The sequence below is a fragment of the Macadamia integrifolia genome, chromosome 6 (assembly GCF_013358625.1).
Source record: "Macadamia integrifolia cultivar HAES 741 chromosome 6, SCU_Mint_v3, whole genome shotgun sequence".
Lineage (NCBI taxonomy): Eukaryota > Viridiplantae > Streptophyta > Magnoliopsida > Proteales > Proteaceae > Macadamia > Macadamia integrifolia.
In genome coordinates this window covers 13,079,053-13,102,716 of record NC_056562.1, presented here as the reverse complement: position 1 = coordinate 13,102,716, position 23,664 = coordinate 13,079,053, and the positions used below count along the sequence as shown (strand labels likewise).

At 40.7% G+C, this 23,664-nt stretch overlaps 1 protein-coding gene across 2 annotated transcripts in view; it reads right to left on the bottom strand.

The window, feature by feature from the left end:
- The window catches only part of LOC122082611 (diacylglycerol kinase 7-like), a 130,276-nt gene that overhangs the window by 64,327 nt on the left and 42,285 nt on the right, over positions 1–23,664 (bottom strand). The window contains exon 6 of one of the 2 annotated variants that reach the window (XM_042650291.1): positions 5,268–5,373. In XM_042650291.1, coding sequence (XP_042506225.1) covers positions 5,268–5,373 — 106 coding nt within the window. The remainder of the gene's footprint in view (positions 1–5,267; positions 5,374–23,664) is intronic. The other variant, XM_042650293.1, reaches the window with a different exon arrangement.

The following is a 23,664-nucleotide window of genomic DNA, read 5'->3' as shown; positions in this document are numbered from 1 at the left end:
GTCTTTCTGTGAGATCTCTGTTTGAGGCTCGTGAGTGCTTTTGTTATAGCTATTGGGAGCTACAGTTTCTATTGGAGTGCCTTCTTTGCATGGGTCTTTTGATCTTAAGCTCCTACTCGACCAAGAATTCCTTTCCCATATAGGAATCAACTTATTCATTTAGAGAAAAAAAATATAGAAACTGACAATTAAACAATAACCTTAAAATTTAACTCAATTGGGATTGCTTTTATTAGAAGATAAATTCTGGAAGAAAATAACTACAGAAAAACAACTAATGATATGTGCTTAATAGTATTTACTTAAGAGACCAATGGAGAGGGAACTCAAAAATACCCGACAAGTTTATTTTTCCAGTCATAATGAGCTGGCAAGAGGACTTCTGACAACTTAGGTATGAACATGGGATTTTAGGCCACCTTTTGGGCAGCCATGGCCTACAACAGGGGGGTGGGGGTAATCCAGGGCCAGTAAAATATTTGTCTTATTTTTCCAGAACTTAGTTAAGAGCTTTTTGTTTCTGTAATGAGCCCAATGGGCTCCTGTTGCAGCCAATCACATCCTTAGTTCCTAGTCTGGGATTCGGATTGGCTCGCTGCATCTGGAGGTCAGTGAAAGAAGATATCAAGATGGAAGCTAAAGCAAGCAGGAAACTGACCCTGACCAGCAATGAGAATCCTCACCTGGAATGTCCAAGTTTTCGGCAATCTCCTCCATGGAGATGAAAGATACAACGGGGTCACCAGGAATAATGTTTTCATTAAGAATACTGCTGAACTCAAATAATCCTTTTTCCCAACTAAATGAGGTCAAATAAGTGGATCTTGTTCCACATTCAATTTTATTTATAATTTAAGCCCTGTCTGTAGTCAATCAAAACATAAATTTCTTTCCTTGCCAAGTCTTCCCAAATCATCTTCAACCTACCCTTGGTCTTCTAACTTTTCTAATTTGCACCATATCGCTACTTTCTAGGGCACTCAATGGCCTCCATTGCAATTACCCATACCATCTCAAACGACTCTCCCTCAACTCTATCTCCTTTTGTTGCCACTTCTAAATACCTTGAATTTTTTTTTTCTATTTCATTTCATATTTTATATTTTATAGTTTTTTCCCCTCTTACTTCCTTATAGTTTCTTCTGGTCTTTCTAGTTTTCATGCTCAACCAATTGCTTCCCCATATCATCATCACTCAAAACTGTGCATACATTTTCTTCCTTTAGGGACTCTTCCGTTGCTCCTTCCCCTAGAAGAGCAGCTTCTATTTCCACTTATAACTCCATTTAAATTCAAATCAAGCAGGACATCTCTCAAGCCAGGTTTCAAGGTACCCAGCACTCAGGGGCTCCTCTCACTTTTTCACTTATTTTCCTCCTATGCATTATGCACATATCAATAACCATTTCTATAGTTTCTCTCTCTCTTCTCATTATTTTTTATTTTTTTTTTATGGGGGGGGGGTTTGTGAGGGATTTAGGATTTTAGAATCTGCAACCCCAATCTTGTATTCTGAATATCTATAGTAACCAAAGTTTTAGATTCTATCCAGGAACATCTTTTGCTACCATTCGTGATGCACACTTTGAAAGCTAAAACCTAGAAACGTGACTCATTTAAATAGGGAAATTATCCAGTACCACCCCTAAATTTGAAAATAACTTGGCGTAACCCCTAAAAATGAAAATAATGTCTACTGCACCCCAAATTTGTAACACCGTTACCTGAAATTGAGAAATGTACCTTTTACCCTTATACTTAAACTCTAAAAAGAACCATTTTCTTCCAAACCATTACATGCTCTCTCTCAGCAAAAACCTTAGCTGGGAGAGTAAACCGTTAGTAGCAGAAGGCCAAGTAGCAGGAAAGTTCCTGCAACCCGAATAGCAGCAAAAAAATTTCGCGAGAGTGACGGTTAGAGCTTTGTAGAACGAGCAATCGAGCATTGCTCATTTTATAACGGCTAACACACATGCAGTGTATCAGGTCTCCCGCTCTCTCGATTCTCGCATCGAAGAATCGGATCTGTAAAACGAAGAGCAGTATCAGTCAAGTCCGGATTCTGGAAGCATTGCTTAGTTTCGCCTTCACATCCGATCGTAGGAGCTTGGAAAGAAGCTATTAGAAAAAAAAAATCTGAAATCACTAGGATCAAGTGAGCTATCTTTTCTCCAATTGTTCGATTATGACCTCAATCTCTGCTTTTAGGCTAATCTTGTTTTACATTTTTCTGAAATTTCACAGGTATTTACGTCGAAATCTTCAAATTTGAGGAACGTGAATCTGTTTGCGTACAATGCAGTTTTACTGCTCGGAGAGATTCTTCGAATGCTTGAATCTCGTCGTCCTCTGTTTCCAGCCGTTTGGAGTATTCAACTGCTAGTCTGTGATCCTGCCAAAAATTTTATGGTGGAACTCTAGTCAAGATGTCTTTGGAGTTGGAAGTCAGTTTGTATAACTATTAACAATCTCTTGGATTAGTTTTATTCAATTTAGATCTCGACTTAGAAACCTTGCCAAACCCTAGAAGTTCAAATCGGTGATAATTTCCTTAAGAACTGTCCTGTTTCGGCGGAGTTAGAGCTTCAATTGTTTAGTTACATTAGCAGTAATAAATGATGCCGACACTTCTTCATCAAAGACAACAACAACAGCTCTTGGAAAATCCCTATCCGATTTCACCTAGTTCTGCAAGTGGTTACCGAAGATCTATCCCTCCTTTCGGCCGTACTGGTTTGCTCGTTTTGTTGTCTCTTACAGTAGTTCTAGGAGTTCTTCGTGTAGTCTTCGCAAGTGAACGGAGCAGAGGAGCGCAGGCGACCAGAGGTTATACTCATCAGAGCAGCGGTTGTCAATTTAGGGATTGTCATACTCCAATCTTTGCTTTACTAATTGGGGACGAAGGGCATTATAGTAACTTAACATACTCATATGGGTAGATTGGCCATTTAGTGAAAAAATGCCTAATGACATCATCACTTAATGCCTTAAACCTAGCGGAAACCAGATATAATTTTGAAAAAGTGTGGGGTCTACTAGACATTATTTTCATTTTTAGGGGTTACGCCAAGTTATTTTCAAATTTAGGGGTGGTAATGGATAATTTCCCCTAATTTTTTTATTTCCCAAGTGGTGCAACTCAAGCCATTGGAAGTGCACCTCCAGCCCCTAATGCTTCAAACAAAAAGGACTATTTCATTATTCATTGTTTTTCAGTTTTTCTCTCTTTACTCGTCATATTCTTTTCTATATCTACGTTTTAGCTGTTTCTTGTTTTCTTTTAACCTAAATTTCTAGCCACAATAACCTCTTCAACCAAGTCTCCATTAAACTAAAATTGAATAAAAAGACACATGAAAGAACATACGGAGAGGGTAGATGTAAAGAGTGTGGGTTCCAATTTTTAGGAGTCGTTTAAACAATGGGAGGTGGAGAGGGTATCTGAGCAGATAAAGCTTCTGGAATCAAGAAACACCAGGGATGGGGGGAAGTTGTTGGAATTTAAGAGTAGCAAGAATCAAGGAAGAAGGTAGAAGAAGAAGAGACGAGGAGAAGAAGGAGAGGATGAAGAAGAGGAAGAGAGAAAGATGTTTCGGTGGAACTTGGGGAGAATCGATTCTCCCTCCCTATATTCATTTACTTGACCAATAACAAAGAGATATTACATCTATGCCCCCCAAGTCAATGTAACATAGGTGGGTTTCAATCGATTGAATTTTTATGTATATGAGTAGGGTTGGTGTTTTGAAATGTAAAAATGGGAAGGATACTTTTCTACAGGGTCCTAACATGGACTTTTAGCAAATGTACAGCACCCACGATGTACAGGTTGGCTGTTTTGATGATATTAATACAAACCGTCTTCTTCAAAGAGGAGAAATAGAAGATTTCCATTCTCTCATCTCTTCTCTCTCCTTTTCCCCACTTGTTCACTTATGTCCTTTCCCTCTTCTCTTTTTCTTTTCCTTCAGCTTCGCTAGTATCCTCCTCCACTTCTCTGCCCTTTTTATCTTCATTTACACTCATTTTAGATTGATTTGAACATCTCTCTGATAGGCAACTGCATTGATTGTTGGTACATGTGACCACTATAGGACTTAATGTGGGGCATGTGCAACCACCTAGGATCAAGGTGCAAGATTTCAGTTTGAACTGGGATTTTGACCCAGACCAAAACCAAAATGGCCGACATGGCCAAAATGGTCAAAAAATACCACCGAAATGGCCAACATGGCACTGAAATATGGTCCATTTCAATGAAAAAACCGAAATATTGAAGACCCCTCAATTCATATGCCATTTCATTTCGAAAATTATCAAAACCAAAATATTTCAAAGAAATTTTTGTATTTTGACCGAAATTTTAAATAAGCCTATGACCAAGCCCAACCAGCTGCACCTTATGCAAGTGAGGAGGCTCCTGTCTTTCTTTCCCATGAAAACTAGGAACAGGCAAATAAAATATTTCACTTCGAATTCCAGACCTTAACATCCTGCTGCTCATGGTGTTTCGCGATCAGTATTGGAAATGAACGAAGAAATGGCGGAACATGATGAACCACATATTGGATCACTCCAGTGCGGCACAAAGCCACTGATGCCAAACCAGCCGCACCTTATGCAAGTGAGGAGGCTTTAATTCATGAAACTCCACAAGCACCAGAAGCTTCCCATCACAAGTTTGACCCTAGTCCCTCCAACTCAGAGGGCATATGAAATATCCACCAGGGAAAGCAATGGCAATCTTAAAATTACTCCTGAATGAATTTGATGAAGGTTCAAACAGACACAGGCTTCCACCTCAAATTGAATCCATAAAAGTCGGAAGCTTCATTTCACAGACATTTTCAAATATCAAAACTATAAAGTTAATATGTAACCTCAGTAACCAAAAGTCCAAAACCATCTTCAGAGCCTATGCTCTAAAGTATGGTGCGAGGTGCAGAACGGAACCCTCTGGTTCTCTGAACCATGAAAAAAATTGTTGCAAACCACAAAACACACATTCTCTTTTGTCACATACACCTATGCATTTCAGCTTGTTACATGACATTGAAAGAAAAAATAAAAATTATGTAAACACTAAATACTTAATTCCCCTTTTCTACGCTCCCACTGTATTCCATGATTGTGTCTAAGGAGCACATCAAATCATAATATAATGCCTCACATTATTCTTCCAATAAGACATATGTGGAAGTACTTTCAAAAGTAAAGCCCTTAATATTGAAATACACAGAGTTGTTATGAAATACAAAAAGACATACCTATGCTAAAATAGTTATAAAACACGCCTTCAAAGCAAGTAGATTTTTCAGGCAACTCCCCTTCAACAACTAAATCCTGCCACAAACTCAATTCAGTTACCGACAGCTATATTCAGTCAGTAATCTCATACAGTATCTGCTTTAGATTCAGCTTCAAGTAAAAGTGAAAATACATGCAGAGATGGAAAAATGAAAGCAAATACAGAAACTGGCGATAGGAGAGAGAGAGAGAGAGAGGGGAGAAAATCTAGGAATGATTCCAACTTTTAAGTGCTCATAAACCTCTTCTGAATTCAGAAAACTTTTAACAGATTTGTCACATAAGAAGATAATTTACTTTTGATTGCATATATTGTATTCATGCTTCATTTAGGAGGGGGAGGGGGAGGGGGGGGGGGGGCGGGGGGGAATTACCTATGTCAAAAAAAAAAGAAACCTACCAGTCACATTTTTATGCACTTACTGATGGCTATTTAAGTATTCGGTAAAACAGCCAATTTGTTATTCCATGTTAAGAAGGACGAGTGCAAGACCAGTGGGGATAAAATCAGAAAGCAATGCATAGGAAAATTAGAAGAGGCACAAAAAGGTAAGGAGAAAGTTGATTGAGATGGTTCACTCATGTGCAATATAGTTGTCAAGGGGTAGGCGTCCAGGCCCCTTTGTCACGACCATTCTATTGGCACATGGGTTGGCACGCGTGGTCATACATGGTGGCTCGAGGATGGCCTGTCGTCGGGCATGAGGTAGGGCATGCAAATGCATGGAGGGAAAGTCATTTGCCTAATGACATTCCGTAATGAGACAGTACGACAAAATGTGGGGGTACAAAAGTCATAAGAGCTACCTTGAGGAAGGGTGGTGTGCCTCACCCTCCTTGGTGCCATAGCTCCTAGCATAGTTGTCAAGGCATCGCCTAGGCAACGTCCAATCATTTTTTTTAGGTGACCACCTAAGCGCCTTGTTGGTGTTGCATTAGTTTTGACCCCCTCAACCGCCTTGGTTCACCTAGGCGCTATGACAACTATGGCTCCTAGCATGGCATAGGAGCCATTAGTTGTGACTATCACATGCAATGCATTGTGTGCGGAATTGGCCTGGCCATGCATACATCAGAAGGGAACTCAGAGATGAAGTGGCCAAAGAGTGTTTCCTCTGCAGGTTTGGTTACTGACGGGGACCATGTTTAGCGGAAGGTGCTAGCAAGGCACGTAGCTCCGGAAGAAGCGGCTTGGGATTATGATGCTACTAACTATACCGTGCAACAATGGCCATGATCATGTGCGGGGACTATCCCCTGTCTTGCATGCTGGTGTGCTAGTCCTTGGCATGGCTTGAGTTTGGCCTACCTTAGGTGTGTCTGCACGGCGGTAGCTACTAGCCAACGATGGGCAACAATGGTGGCACTACATGGGCAAGTGTGTCATAGGCTTGGCAAAGTTTAGTATGCACCATGCCATTCGAGTGGGTTTCTTACTACACCTTGAACATAGGTATGATGGTCATCCGGTGTTGCCTTGAGTCGGGGTGGCACTAATGATGGGCTTGCTCGACAAGTGACTGTTAAGTGAGCAGTAAAGCATCAGTGTGGGCAAGGTATAGTGAGCCTCAACAAAGCAATGTCATCTATTGTTATGAAATCAGTTTGGGTGCATCTTTTTTTTTTTTTGGACGAATAAATAATTAATTACCAAGAGGAGAAGAATACACAAGGGGGAAAAAGGGGGGGAGGGAAGGCTTAAGTTAAAAGCCATCCCGGGGTAATCAGCAACAAAACAATGACAAAACATCACGAAACCATGGGACAGCAAAAAGGGAGGGGAGGGAAGAAAGCAATAATGCCATTAGTGGATCAGATGAGATCGACTTGAAGGTTCCAAGAAGCAATGATGTGGGTATTTCTAAGGGAGTTGGGAACAGGGCGGGCTTGGAGCGCTTGGACTTTGGAAGTAACATCAAAGTAGATAGCTTTCCAAATCTTATCCGGAGATCGAGATTTGGGGGTCCATCTACAAATGTAGGCATCGCCATAGAGTGAAGTTGTGGCGGGGAATATGGCCTTTAAACTAGACCAACTTATCCACGGGACCACCAGGGAAGAGGTTCGAACAAAGGATCAAGCAGAAGCAGAGGAGAAGATCCCATTAGAAGAGGGGAGCCAATTGCATTTATCTTCTCTTCCTCTATGCCCAGGGGGAAGCGAAGGGAGGGAGGTCCAGAGATCAAGGAGAGGAGGGGGAGAGGGGGGAGGGGACCAACCACTGGGAGACATAGAGGAGACAAAAGCATTGGCGGGGAGACCGGAAGAGTAGATAACTCTTGGTGATATCAGATGAGACAGAATGCCCAAAGGATGCCAGGGATCCTTCCAAAGAAAGGTTGACCGACCATTTTCAATTGCATTTATCTTTCTCCAAATCCAGGAGGCATCAGAAATGGAAGGGGCCGTCCAAAGGGAGTTATGCTTGAGCAATCCAGAGAGGATCCAATCGACCCAAATGCTTTTATGCTTGGACACAATTTTCCAAATGAGCTTGAGGACACCCACATAATTGGCATCCTTGATTCTTCTAATCCCTAATCCTCCAGATTTGGGAAGACAAACCTTCTTCCAACTAAGAGGCCTAAGTAATTTGGAGGATTCGGAGCCCTTCCAAAGGAAGGAGTAAAGGAGATCTTCAAAAGACTAAATCAAGGAGGCAAGGAGGACAAAGGTACTGCACCAATAGAGATATACGGACTGGACGACCAACCTAATCAAGGTAAGACAGCTGGAAAAAGAGAGGAGTTTGCCTTTCCAAAGTTGGAGCTTTTTCCTAAGGTGGTCGAGCAAGGGGATACAATGGTGGGAAGAAAGTCTGGAGAAAATTAGAGGGAGGTCCAAGTATTTAACTGGCAAGGAACCCAGTAGGATTCTAGAGATTCCAGAAAGGGTGTCTTGGGCCTCAGGGGAGACACCGGAGAGGAAGATATTGGATTTGAGGAAGTTAATGCTAAGGCCCAAAGAGATTCAAAGGAGCGGAGAGTCGTCATGATAGTGGTGATGGAGAGAGGATCAGCCTTGGAGAAGATCATGACGTCATCGGAAAAAGCCAAGTGGGAGACGAGAAGAGATTTGCATTTAGGGATGGGAGAACTGAGATGGAGGTCGGTGACAGATTGGATGGAGCGGGAAAGGACTTCTAAGGAAAGGGAGAAGAGAAGAGGTGAAAGGGGACATCCTTAGCGGATACCACACCCCGAGGGTAAGTAACCGGCTGAGCTACCATTCACTAAGACAAAAAAGCAAGGGGAGGAGATGCAAGAGCTGATCCAACGAAAAAAAGAGGCCGAAAAGGACATTTGGAGCAAAACATTGAAAATAAAGTCCCAACGGATCATGTCAAATGCTTTATGGATGTCAATCTTGAGGAGGGCAGCCAGAGTGTGAGACTTGCAGTCGAAACCATGAATGATCTCATGATAGAAGATAATGTTATCCGAAATGCTCTTGCCCAAAATAAAGGCAGATTGGTTGGGACTAACAAGGGAGTCAATGACTTTCTGGATCCTATTGGCAAGGATTTTGGCAATGAACTTGCAGAGAAGATTACAGAGAGAAATGGGTCTGAAGTCATTCATGGAAACCACACCTTCCTTTTTAGGGATGATGCAAAGGAAGGTGTGGTTGATCCCACCAATTTAGTTTGGGTTGTAGAACAAACTACGCACCGCAAGAATGTGGTCATTACGGATGGTGGTCCAGCAGGCGGAGAAGAAACCCATACCGAAGCCATCGGGACCCAGGGCTTTATTGGCCTTATGGGATAGGATGGCCGAGAGGATTTCCTCCTCGCTAGAAATGGATTGGAGGAAAGGGAGGAGCTCATCAAGGACAAACTTATTGAGGAGATTGGGGAGGATGGGGGGAGGGATAGGGGAAGGGCAAAAGAGCCCCTGAAAGTGAAAGACAACTTCCGTCTTGATCAGATCTGGGGAATAAAGCTCAATTCCAGAGGAGATATGCTTAAGAATGGTGTTGGCATTATTCCTATCTTTGAGAGAAGGATGGAAATATGCCGAATTAGAGTCTCCTTGGATAGGGTTTGGGTGCATCTTAAGATGGCTGGAATGACCTTAGACTTGCCTTGGTCAAGCATTGGCTAAGGCATAGCACGGGCAGATTAACTCTGCTAAAATTTTATCCATGACAGTTAGTATCAAAGGCCCTAAGCTTAACAGAAGATCTGTCTTACAGTTTGTTCAGAGTTACATTATACTATGGGTTGAACATAAATGCTCAGAGAGTTGATATCAGTTGCAGAACTATGCTTAGTGGGTTGCAAATCAACATGGTTGAATTCATTATTGCGCTCAGTTTTTCATCAGGAGCTTTGAGACTGTATTGGTTTCAGTAGTGCTTAATGATTGTGGCCCGAGTAGGGGGACTACTAAGGTCATAGATGGCATGGAGTGGCAGTCTATGTCTACACTGAATCAGTGTCTTCAACATATCTTCCTTACTAATATGGCTTGATGTAGGGTGTGAGACTATATGGTTGGCAGGGAGAGGCAAACCTTGTCAGGTTTTTGTAGGGGTCGACACCACATCAGCTTATAGTGGTATGGCACTACAGCGCAAAGAAAGTCCTGTTTGGATGCAAGGAATAATGAAGTTCAATGAGTGTGTTGAGTGGAGGCAACACATATGTTCTGGTTGACCACGGCTTGAATACATATAATCAGCTATGCACAGGGCATAGCAGCTTTGCCCTAGAAGTAGTTGGATCCTCAGATCCATGCCAACGATTAGTTGAGGAGAGGGGTGATTATTCATTTGCGCTATGCGATCTGAATCGAATGGGGTCAATGGAATTCGTTCCGTGCATGTAGGATAGTAACAGCACTCAGTGTGCCCTCCTATGGTGTGATGCTCCTACGGATGATACCTCCTACAAGAGATTCCTCAACGAGAGATGCCTCCTATGGGAGAACAGCTCTTTAAGGAGTGTCACTAAGTAGTCCCCAACTACGAGTGTGGCTAACTAGCTACCGATGGAGTCACCAATTGCATGTGTGGTTAAACTAGCATCATAAGTCCTCAAGAAGCGAGGCACTAGAAGTCCTTAGAAGTGGAGGCACCTTGAGTCTGGTAGACATAACTAGTGCCCATGAATAAGGCTTTGACTGGGAAAGCTGGATCAGCTGTGGATCCATGCAGCGACCGGTAATTGTTCACTCAATAGGTGTTTAGCAATCTGATCTGAGTGATGTCAAACGTGAATTGAGACAACCTTCAAAAGGAAGAAACAATGGCAACACAACAAAATACCTCAAGTGTGAGGCACTATGACAAATGGGTCAGTGGAGATGGGCTTAGAAGGCAACCTGATATGGGGTGTGAGTGCAAGTGATGGTATAGGATGTCATGGGAAGCTTGTTTTTTGAAGATGGTGTGGTCAATTGAGTATGGTAAGGCATTGTCTAAGCATGGGCTGATTGATTCCACTAAAAATGTGTCCATTACACCTTGTCCCCTTCATTGCCTAGGTGAGCACCTTGGTCGCCTTGCGTCTAGGCTCCCTCCAACACCTTGGGTTGCCTAAACTCCAGCACAACTATGATGTGTAATGAAAACAAAAGAATGCATCAACTAGGAGTTAGTGCAAGTTCAAGCCTTAAAATTTCTAAAAGAACAAAAAGGGGGCCCAAAATGAAAATTACAGATTTGATCCTTGGTTTCCGGTTTTACCTTTCTTATTTTTGGTAAGACTTTGAGTTGGAATATAAAATATGAGTGCAATAGCCATAAGTAGAGCAACGATCATCGAAAGATCCTGCCCAATCAGCATCAGTGAAGGACACGAGTATGGTATTAATTCAAGGATTAAAGTATCGGTATCGGTCACCGTATCGGTCGACCAAAATTACGATACGTATCAGAGGGTATCGTATCGGAGTTACGCTAAGATACGCACATAAATGGATATGAAGCACCTTTTTAAACACATTTGCATAAAAAATTATTAAAAAAAGCTATTGATAACATGTATTATGCATAAACACTAAATTAAGGGTATCGCACTAAGAATTCAATGTTGGTAGTTGCCCCATAAATGTAAAATCCTTGTTCACAACCTTGATTTCCACTTTAGGTAGAGAGAAATATGGTTGGCAACAACTTTGGAACAAAAACACCTCAAAAAATCATGTTTTCTGAAAAAATACCCATCTTGGCCATTATATGACCGTAGCGCACTGTATCGGTACATACTGATACTCATCGATGTGTATCGATACTTAATGATACGTACTGGTACTCATCGATACATACCGATCGATACATACAAATACTCACCAATACATACCGATACATACCGAAACGTATATTTCACTTCGATTTTATATTTTCATAGAGTATCAATACATATTGATAGTGTATTGGTGCATATCGGTATGTATCGTAGGATATATATCAATACGAAAGGATTTTAAGAATTTCATGTATCGTATCAATGTCTATCGTATCGGTAGGCTAAATTTAAGATACATATCGGAGGGTATCGTATCAGTATCGGAGATACTTTAAACCATGGGTATTATTGTTGCTCGAGATAAGAGTCCCTTTCTTAGAACAGATTTCAAGTGTCTCACGATATGGTACACTGCTTCAATATTAGGGGATAGCGGAGCATGGAGGAATTGACTCACAATCCCTATAGCATATGCAATGTCGGTATGGATGTGAGAAAGTTAAATCAACTTCCCGACAAGTCGCTGATACCTTTCTCAATCAACTGGATCTCCACCATCACTACTAAGATGATGATTAGCCTCAATAGGAGAGTCTGCAGGTTTACACCCAAGCATGCTTCTCACTGAGAAAATCCAAGACATATTTCTATTGTGAGATGAAAATAACCTATCAAATCGAGCAACTTTAATACAAAGGAAATATTTGAGAGGCCCCAAATTCTTAATCTCGAACTTTGTTGCAAGTTGAATTTTGATCTTGGAAACTTCAGCATCATCATTCCCTGTGACCACTATATCATCTTCATAAACTATAAGAGTAGTAACTTTACCACTATCAGGCCTGACAAATAACGTGTGATCAGCCTGACTTTGCTTGAAACCAAATTGTAGCACAGCTTTGAGGAACCAACCAAACCAAGCCTGTGGAGACTACTTTAGACCATAAAGTGACTTCTGTAACCAGCATATTTTCCCAATAGTGGATGATGACTCACAACCTAGAGGGATATCCATATAGACTTCTTCCAAATCACTGATTAAGAAGGCATTTTTCACGTCTAACTGTTGAAGATTCCACCCATGGTTTGTAGCATAGGATAGCAAAGCGCAAATAGAGTTCATTTTAGCATTGGAGCAAAGGTCTCTTGGTAATCTATGCCATAGGTCTAAGTGAAGCCCTCGGCAACTAATTTGGCCTTGTACCTCTCAATGGTGCCATCTACCCTGTTTTTACCATAGCTATTAAGGTGTCGCCATGGTTTGAAATCTCGTCGAAATTTCAGAATTTCGATTTTTTTTTTTTTTTGCTGAAAAGAAATCACATACGAAATAACATTTGTACAAAATTTCGGTTGAAATTTCGACTCTATCTCGCCTGTCTCGGTGGTTTCGGTTCCATTTGCATATTTTGAAGGAAAAAAACTCTAAGTCTCCAACAAGCCTCTAATTAGCCACATCATCCCACATTTTGACTTCCATTGGATTCCTACAAGATCTACACATTCAAAGCTAAGGAAAGGTAAAGTTCTTTCTCCAAAACCAAGTAAAATTTTTAGAGTAGTTCAACGGTTGCTGCCAAACCAAGGTGCAACTCTAAAATAATGTCATGTCCTAATATTTTTGCATTTTTATGTTCTAAACATGTTTATTAACCTTAAAATAAGTTACCCACCAAGTTTCAGGTCAAAATATGACCGTTTGACCACTGAAACAAACAAAAAAAAACACACCATTTCGGCCGAAATTTCACCGTAATGAAACGAAACTTCAGTTTCTGAAACACCGAAACGAAACGCGATTTCGAACCTTGGGTGTCGCTAAGGTGTCGCCTTAGTAGCGCCTAGGCGCTAATATGTTTTATGGGGGTTAAGGCATGAGCCGCCTTATAGGCAATGCATTATTTTATTATTTTATTTTTTTATATTCCAGTTCTATGTTTTTTAGTGGCTTGTGTACAAAAGTCTTGTACACTGCGTCACATCGAATCACATAAAAGGAAATATAATCGACCCTTAGTCTCACACGCCTTGGCTTAGGGTTGAAAATGAAACCCTTGGCAGCGGCAATGATCTCCATCGATTCCGGCTCCGACAACATTTTTCCGGCTACCATGTCTCCAGCAATTCCTCCTCCGGCTACTCCAGCTCCAGTAAGGTAAGTAAAATAGTGTAAAAGACTTCTTCTTCTTCTTCTTCTCCTCTCTTCCCTTCTCTGTTTTTTCAGTTTTTTTTTCTTTTTTTCAGCTTCTCATCATCTTCTTCTTTTTCCTTCTCTGTTTGAAGAACTTGAAGAAGAGCACGATGGAGCTTGATGCCGACACCAATTCAGATGCTGCTGCCATGATTAGATAGGTTCTTCAGGTATGTTTCTTCCTTCTATTCTTTTCTGTTTTTGGCTTCTATTTTTCTATTTCTTCCGGTCTCTTCTTTATTTTTTTTCTTTCTTTTTTTTCTTATTGTTCCAGCCCCCTCCTCTTCTTCTCGCTTTTCTGGTTTTTTTTTCCTCTTCTAATACTTCTTCCAATGCTTGGGTGGCTTACTGGCTCCATTTGACAGCAACTTGGCACTCCTCCCCAAAGCCCTCCTTTTGCCTGCAATTTATTTATTTTTTATTTCTTCTCATTCTTCTTCCCTTCTCTGTTCTGTGTCTATCTTTTTTATTTTTCGTCTCCTCCTCTGCCTTCTTCTATGCCGGTGGTGGTAATGGTGGCTAGGGTGGCTTCTGCTAGTGGTGGCTAGTGGCTTTGGCTGCTACTGCCGCTTCTGCTGCTGTTGCTCTTGTTGTTGCAAGTCTATGATCCAAAGTAAACTGTGCATCTGTTGATATAAGTTGCAATTTTGTGATTACATGACGATGTAGTTCTTCTATCAAAAGCAAGCACTTTGAAAAGCCAAATCCAATGGCTCTTCTAGTTGATTAGGAACTAATATCCACTCTGCTTTGCACTTTGCTTCCACGTCGATTCTTCTATATTCTTTGTTCTTTCTTCCTATTGCATGATATGTGAAAATGTTTGAATTCTTCCATATATTGATTGAAATTGTAATTACTATTATAATCTGTTAGTGTATATTGATTGAAGATTGCTATTGTGGGAACGGTATGAATCTTGCATTGGTATGAATCTTTAATCTTATTTAGCTTATAAGTAGAATTATATAATTTTCAATATGCTATTTGTGCCAAATAAAATGGTTACACTAAAAAACAACACTAGAATGTTTTATTCGATAAGGCGATGCCTTATGCCCGCCCTATCGCCAAAGCGCTCCAAAAGACCCTCAAATGCCTCGGTCGTCTCACCACCTTAATAACTATGGTTTTTACAGTAAAGACCCATTTACACAACATAAGTCTCTTTCCCTTTGGAGAAGGAACAAGCTCCCAAGTACCATTCTTCCAAAGAGCCTGCATCTCCTCCACCATAACATCTTTCCACTTAGGATCAGCCATAGCATCTTTCCAACCCTACGGAACAAAAACACATGGCAAAGTGGAAACAAAGGCCCAATAGGACAGAGATAGGGACTCATAGGAAACAAAGTTAGAAATAGAATACTTAGTACATGTCCTAACTCCTTTCCTAACAGCAATAGGAATATCAATAGAATCAGTAACAACAATGGGAGGATCCATACTACTTGATTGAGACACAGGAGATGGATCCAAGAGTCCTGATGGTTGTGGGGAGTTTGCTTGCGGGCTGTTTCTTCCTGCAAGAATATGTAAGTAAGCCTCCTTTACTACTTTACTTGAGAGGTGGCTCCCCCTCAAGACGGATAGTATCAATAACAAATGGACCTGAAGGAAGCTTGGACATAGCATTCTCCCCCTCAAGAGGTGACTGAAAATAGGGCTCAAAATCATGGAAAGTGACATCCATCATCCATGGTAACAAAAGAGCTGGCGAGAGCGGGGATGGTAGCATTTGTAGCCCTTCTAGGAAGAGGAGTAGCCAAGGAAAATGCAACAAAAAGCACGAGGATCAAGCTTATAGCATGTAGGGATAGAGTTGTGGAGCATAACAGATACAACCAAAGACCCAAGATGGGATATGGGAGGCAAAGGAGAGGTCCGGGAGATGGCTAAGAGGGGTTTTAAAGTCCAAAACACTGGAAAGAACGATGTTAATGAGATAAGCTACATAAAGGACTCCATCCCCCCCAATAAGGCTTCAAAACATTCATAGTAAACATAAGGGAGTGAGTGACGCCCAAAAGATGACGTTTCTTTCACTTAGAAATACCCTTCTGTTCCGGAGTGCGAATACAGGAGGTCTGAAACACAATCCCCTAGCTATCAAGGTGTTAGCGAAAGCTAGCATCAATAAATCCAGTTCCATTGTCACTCCATAACAGCTGAACCTTGGCATCAAACCGGGTCCGGAACTGTTAGAATATATGTATTAGGAGTACATTAGGAATTATATTATGTTAAGTTGTCCTTTTATGTAATTTCTTTTTTTTCTCTTTCACCTCCCATAGGGAGGAATATGTAATTTCCTAGAGTATTATTTGAATGAAATATTAGGTGAGGTGAGGAGAGAACTCACTCATGTTTTTCCCTATTCTATTTCCCTCTTCTCTAAACGTCTCTCCTTCTCCCTACCTCTCTTCTCTTCATCTTCTTCCTCTCTAACCCTACTATCCTAACTTCTAACTTGGTATCAAAGCTAAAGGGGATTGAGAGTCGACCAAGGTTCCTCCTACTCATTCTTTGAGTTTCTATTGGACCCCTTTTTTGCTTTCCAGGGTTCAATAGAGTCTATACTATGTAAAGAGATTCAAAAAAGAAAACTTGATGGTGTTCGAGAAGCAAGTTGAAGGTTCTTAGAGAGTGAGTGAAGGCCTACAAGCGTTGTTTGAAGTCCACACAGAGGATAGAAGCCATTCCCAGCTTTACAGCCAGCCTAGGAATCGACCTCTTTTTTCTCTCTACTCAAATTTCGGTTGAGCTCGTGGCTGGGCTGGATAGAGTCGCACAAGGCTCTCCTTTGACCCCTCCAAACCTTGGTGTCTACCTTGGAGAGTTGTAGGAGCACAACTTATTCTCCTCCAAGCTGTTAGGTATCGATTTTCAGTCGTTGTGAATCTTTTTTTGTCTATAATGGTAAGAACTATGTGATTTGGTTGCTCGTGATGGATGTATTTGGCTTAATAATGTTTGCTTATGCTGTTGGGATGAAGCTTCATGGTTAGAAGTGAGTTTTATTGATGTTCTATCAAGATTTCATGCTCCATTAGCCTACTGAAATTTTTTATTTTGGGTTCTGAGAAGACAATATTTGGGACTTGTGTATCCCATTTGGTTTGGATCTTCGTTGGTGTTGTTTGAGGAGTATCCTTACATTATGTCTGATCTCACGGACCCTCCGGAAGCTACATCCAATGGGCCGAGTAGTACTAACCCCAATTTGATTGTCTTTGACAATCCTAACACCCAGATTTCTCTTGTAAAGTTGGATAGTACCAATTACTTGGATTGGTCACGCTCTGTGAAGTTGTCCCTGCGGAGTAGAGGGAAGCTAGGGTATACTACTGGGGCTATCAAGGCTCCCATTGTCATAGACCCAAGGTACCAGAAATGGGAGACTGCAAACTCTACTGTCATGACTTGGCTACTATTCTCCATAAAACCTAAGATAGGTCGGAGATTTATAAGGAAGGAAACTGCCAAGGATATTTGGGATAGTGTCTCTAGGACCTATGATAAGGTAGGTGACTTTGTGAAGGTCTACCAACTTCTTCAACAAGCTCTCTCCATGAAGCAAGGGACTAAGTCCATTTCTGACTACTATAATACTGTTATAGGACTCTAAGAGGAGTATGATCATTATCGAGATATTCATTTAACCAATCCTGATGATGAAGCCAAGGTCTATAGATCTCTTGAAAAAGAGCGTGTACTGATTCTTCTAGGTGGGCTGAATTCAAAATATGAGCAGATCCGGATACAGATTTTGGGTAGGTCACCCCTACCTACACTTGATGAGGTGTGTAGCTACCTCTTGAGTGAGGAAACCAGGGGAGGTGCCATGGATTCTACATCTTCACTTGAGCGCTCTACCCTTTCCTCTACTACTCAAAGAAAATGGAGTGGAGTCGGCCAAGGTCAAGGGCCATCTCGTGGAGATGACAGGGATAGACGACAGTGTGACCATTGTGGTAAACCTGGCCACAATCGAGAGAGGTGTTGGGTCCTTCATGGTCGTCCTAGTACACGTGGTGGATCTATTGACACACATGGTGGCCGCAGAGGAGGGGCTATAGCCCATGTTACTAGCAGCAGAGGAGGGGCTACAACCCATGCTACTATGACGGATACTGAAACTAGAGGCCCCACACAGATAGATACCAACTCCTTCTCTAGGGATGATATTGCAGTGCTTCGTCGTTCATGTCCCAGCTTGATAGCCCGTCTACCTCACAGGATGCCTCAGCTTTTGCTATGCATGTCACCACCTCTGCACCTTCCACAGCTCCATCGTGGTTCATCGACTCTGGTGCCACTGACCACATGATTGGTACGTCCCATTAGTATGACTCCTACTCCATTTGCTCTGGTAAGGATAAGATCCGAGTAGCCAATGGTACCTTCTCCTCTATCTCTGGTAAAGGCAGTATTCCCATCACCTCTTCCATTTCACTTACTTCTGTTCTTCATGTCCCTAACCTTACCTTAAACCTGTTGTCTGTGAGCACCTTAACTAAAACCTTGAATTGTTGCTTCACATTTTTTCCTTCTCATTGCCTTTTTCAGGATTTGGGGACAAAGAGATTATTGGCAGTGGACGTGAGGAGGGCAGCCTATAACGTCTTGAGCCGCAGTTATCTTTTTTTCCCACACCACAGTCCTATGCATGCGGCTGTAGTGATGCTAGTTCTCAAGACTCTGTGATGCTTTGGCATTAGCATTTGGGACATCCATCTTTTGTTGTTATGAGGAAACAATTAACTCATTTGTTTACATCTTTTTCTTTTACTCATGTATTTCATTGTGAACCATGTACTTTTGCTAAACATTGTCGTTCATCGTATCCCTATCATGGTAATAGATCTGTTGTTCCTTTTCATATTGTGCATACTGGTGTTTGGGGACCTTGTCCCACTACCTCCCTATTTGACCATCGTTATTTTGTTTCTTTTGTGGATGATTTTTCTCGTTGTACTTGGACCATTCTTATGAAGCATAAGAGTGATGTTTATGATGCCTTAAAAAACTTCTATAAAATGGTCCATCCCCAATTTGAACCAGGATCAAATTGTCCAGTATGATATAGGGGGAGTACATGTATGGTGGTCTACAAAACTTTTTACTGACAATGGTATTATCCATCAGCTTGCTTGTGTTGATACACCCCAACAGAATGGGGTAGCTGAGAGGAAAATTCATCATTTATTAGAAGTTGGTAGAAGTCTTTTATTTGGTATGCATGTTCCTAAAACCTTTTGATCTGAAGATGTTCTTGTTGTGGCTTTCCTCATCAATCGCATGCCTACCAAAATTCTTGGGTCTCAAAAACCAATTGCACTCTTATCTCCTCAGTCATCTGCTTTCACTCTTCCTCCCAAGGTGTTTGGTTGCATTTGTTATGTGCATGTTAACAAATCCTCCTGCACCAAACTTAATCCTAAGGCTCTAAAATGCCTCTTTCTCGGGTATTCTTCCACCACCAAAGGCTACAAGTGTTATCACCCTTCATCTCGCAAGCGATTTCTTTCCAAAGATGTCACCTTTCTTGAGTCTGTCCCTTACTTTGCACCTCATCAACATCCTCTTCCTAGGGGAGAATGGAAATGAAAGTGAAAAGGCTGCTGATGCAATTCCATTTCTTACCCCATTGCCTCTTATTCCTTTTTCCTTTGATATTAGTAAAAATAAAGAGGTGGATGATGTTGCTACTGTGGATGAACCTTGTACAGAGAAGGCAACTGTTATTGTGTACACAAGAAGAAAGAAGACCTACCAAGAGTCCTCTTTGAATCCACATCTTAAGCTTCTTCTTCCTCAGTCAGGTAACATCTCCTCTCCTCATTTGGAGTTGGACCTTCCTATTGTTGTTCGTAAGGGTAATAGAGCTTATACTAATCCTATAGCCCAGTTTGTTTCCTATGATGCTCTCTCTCCTATAGGTGTTGCTTTTACAGTTGCTCTTTCTTCTGCTTCCATTCCCAAAACTATTACTGAGGCTATGTAAGACCCTAAGTGGAAACAAGCCATATCAGAGGAAATGATGGCTCTTGAGAAGAACTGTACCTGGAAACTGGTTGACCTTCCCACGGGGAGAATCCCAATTAGATGCAGATGGATCTATATGATCAAGTACTGATTAGATGGTGCTATTGAGAGGTATAAGGCAAGATTGGTGGCCAAAGGGTACAGTCAGGTGTATGGAATTGACTATCAGGAAACCTTTACGCCTATAGCCAAACATAACTCTATAAGAGTTCTTTTATCTGTGGCGACAAACAGAGATTGTCCCTTATATCAGTTAGATGTGAAAAATGCATTCTTTCATGGAGATTTAGAGGAGGAAGTGTATATGCAACCCCCTCCTGGGTTTAAGTTTCTGGTAGCCGATGGTAAAGTGTATCTCCTAAAGAAGACACTTTATGGTCTGAAGTAGTCGCCAATGGCTTGGTTTGAGAGGTTCAGACAAGCCATTCTGAAAAATGGATATTACCAGAGTTAAGCAGACCACACATTATTTACCCGGAGTGAGGAAATAACTAGGCTGAAAGCTTATTTTGCTAAATAGTTTGAGATCAAGGATCTAGGTCACATGAAATATTTCTTGAGTATTTAAGTGTCAAGGTCTAAGATGGGAATCAATGTATGCTAGAGAAAATTTGTTCTAAATCTGTTGAAGGAAACAAGAATGCTGGGTTGTAAACCGACAAGTTCTCCTATTGAGCAGAATCATAAGCTTCGAGAGGATTGTGGCCCTTACCCTTGTTGATGCAGGGAAATACCAGAGGCTAATGGGGAAGTTGATTTATCTGTCTCTGACTCGCCCAGACATTTCTTATGCAGTGAGAGTAGTGAGCCAGTTTATGTATGCACCCAAGAGTGGGCACTTGGCTGTTGTGTACCGTACCCTCAGATACTTGAGGACCTCTCTAAGAAAAGGACTTTTGTGTGCCAGGAACAATCACTTGAGGATAAAAGGTTATTCCGATATTGATTGGGCTGGATCCATTTCTGATAGAGATCTGCATCTGGTTATTGCACATTCGTGGGTGGTAACCTAGTCACATGGAGAAGCAAGAAACAGGCGGTTGTAGCTAGATCCAGTGCAGAGGCCGAGTACAAAGCAATGGCTCATGCTGTTTGTGAGCTCACATGGCTACGTCGGTTAGTTCTCAAGTTAGGGTATAAGAGACCAAGGTTCACGGTATCGGGTTTCAACCAGGTTTCGACCACTGGGGAGACCGAAATTTCGGTCGAAATCTAGGAAATTTCGAGGATACCGGAGAAATTTTTCCCGGTATGGTGGAAACTTAGGTTTCGACCCCCAAACAATGGTTTTTTTTTTTGTCTGATTTTTTATGTACATCCTATTTTAAACATTTCTAACACATTTACATCATTAGTTTCATAAAAAAAAAAAAAAAAAAAAAAAAAAAAAAAAAAAAAAACACAAAGTCTTACTTGTGTGGTGAACAAAAAGTTTGATAATCATTAAGCTGATTTGTTGACTTAAATTCTAAAACTATACTACATAATGACTATATATAGTATACAATCTACATCAAAACATAAGACATAATCCAAATGATCCAAAATAAATAAAAATATTACATCATCAAGAGTTATCTATCAACACTCAGCAGTAGTGACTCAATTACTCAACACTCGAAAGTAGTGACTCAATTCCAAATAGTGTCTAGGCGGTTCCATCCAAGTAGTGACTCACTACCCTCAAGACACGCATGTTATCTTTTCTAACATTATTTAGTAAGCTATATATACCTTATATCACAAAAAATCAACATTAAGTCATTAAAAATTAACATTTAACCACATCAAATCATAAAAAAATCAACATTAAGTCACATTAAGTTATAAAGAATCAACATTTAGATAAATGCTCTTGTTCTATAATAAGTTTGACTGCTCAAATGATTTTTATTTTTACATGAGACTTTTTGTATTAGGTATAACATAAAACCAGTTTTCCAACAAGTCTAAGATTACTTAAATCTAAGTTGTAATGACATAGTTATGCTCCGGTCAAACTTATTTTAAAGTGCAAATGCTATCAAAATCGCCTAAATGAAAATAATTTTAGGGATATCAAAACAAAATATTATTTTACCGGACTTTTGGTTTTTAGCAATGTTTTAACATTATAGGATTTATAAAATTTTCATAATTGAGAAAAACCCCAACATTTAAAAGCTGAAAATCGCCCGTATAACCAAAATCCAGTTTTTGTTCTTGGACTGGGGGGTTGACTTTTTATCCTTTAGGAATTTGATTTTTAAACTATTTTTATTGGATTCAAATAGGGAGTATTTCCTTATTTATGACTAATATCTTAAGTAAATGTTCATTTACTTAAATGATATTTGGCATAAATAAATGTCAGAACATTGTTTCCCCAAGTTTGGCAGTCATAAAATGAAAATCTCCAATGCTTCCCTAAGTTTCCCACACTTGGGAGAAAAAATGCACAAGAAAATGTCGAAATTTCCCATGTTTCGGTCGAAACATGGAAAACATGGTCGAAACCAGTCAAAATAGTGGATTTTTTAAAGTCACCAAAGGTTTCATTTCGACCTCTGGCAAAACATGCAAAATTTCTCATGTTTCGCTCGAGTTCTTGAACCATGTGAGGGACCTATGAGACTCTACTATGACAACAAAGCAACAATAAGCATTGCTCACAACCCAATGCAACATGATAGAACAACGCACATTGAAGTAGATCGGCATTTCATCAAAGAGAGGATTGATTCCGGTAATACCTGCACACCCTTTGTGAGGACAGGTGACCAACTGACAACTATCTTCACCAAAGGACTCATTCCTCCCCAGTTCAGTACCCTCTTATCCAAACTGGAAATGTGTGGCATTTATTCTCCAGCTTGAGGGGGAGTGTTAGAATATATATATTAAGGGTACATTAAGAACTATCTTATATTAAGTTGTCCTTTTATGTAATTTCTTTTATTTTTCTTTCACCTCCCATAGAAAGGAATATGTAATTTCCTAAAGTATTATTTGAATCTAATATAGGTGAGGTGAGAAGAGAACTCACTCACGTTTTTCCCTTTTCTATTTCCCTCTTCTCTCAACATCTCTCCTTCTACCTGCCTCTCCTCTTCATCTTCTTCCTCTAACCCTAATATCCTAACTTCTAACTGGAACATGGTGAGGAAGGTCTGGAAGCATTGAAATGCCTTATATTTATAACAAAGAAGGAAGACTGAGGTTAAGCGGCTGAAATTGTAAATAAAGGAAATAAACAACTAGAAACCATTATGAGTCCCCCACACATTAGAATGAATAACAAAAAAATGATTCTCACTTTTATTAAAAGAAATAGAATAAGATGTTCTAGTGTGTTTGGAGAGTTCACATGAATGAAAAGTGTCAGGACTACAATGCTTTATTAACTGTGGAATTAATAAACGTAAAGTAAGAAAAGAAGGATGATTGATGCACTGATGCCATCAGTGTACTTGTTAAAGGACACTACCAGCCGGAAGAGTGTGAGGAGAAAGAGGGTGGCAGTGGGGGCTGGTTCCAGATAGGACAGCCCGTACTATAGCCTACCGTAGTCAATTGTTGCACAAATCCTGAAAAAGACGATGGGTGGAATAAAATAAGACATAATTGTTGGGTCCCAACTGAAATAAGAGGGGGGTGAATCAGTGTGTCCAAAAACTTTCCTCAGCTAGTTCTTTGCCAATCACCAGCTGATGTGGCTCACTCTCAGTTATAGTCTACCGATATGCCCAAAGCTGCTATGTGTACTACTGACAATTATCACTACTGCACAGAGCTTGCTCACATAAACTGTATTGTTGCCTAGAGTTGTCTCACAACCCTTTCACTGCAATCACGATCTCACACATACACAGTCGTACGCACATCCAAACTGCACCACTAAGTGGTCAGATCCACTAGATATACACACCCATCCTGCAGACAAGCA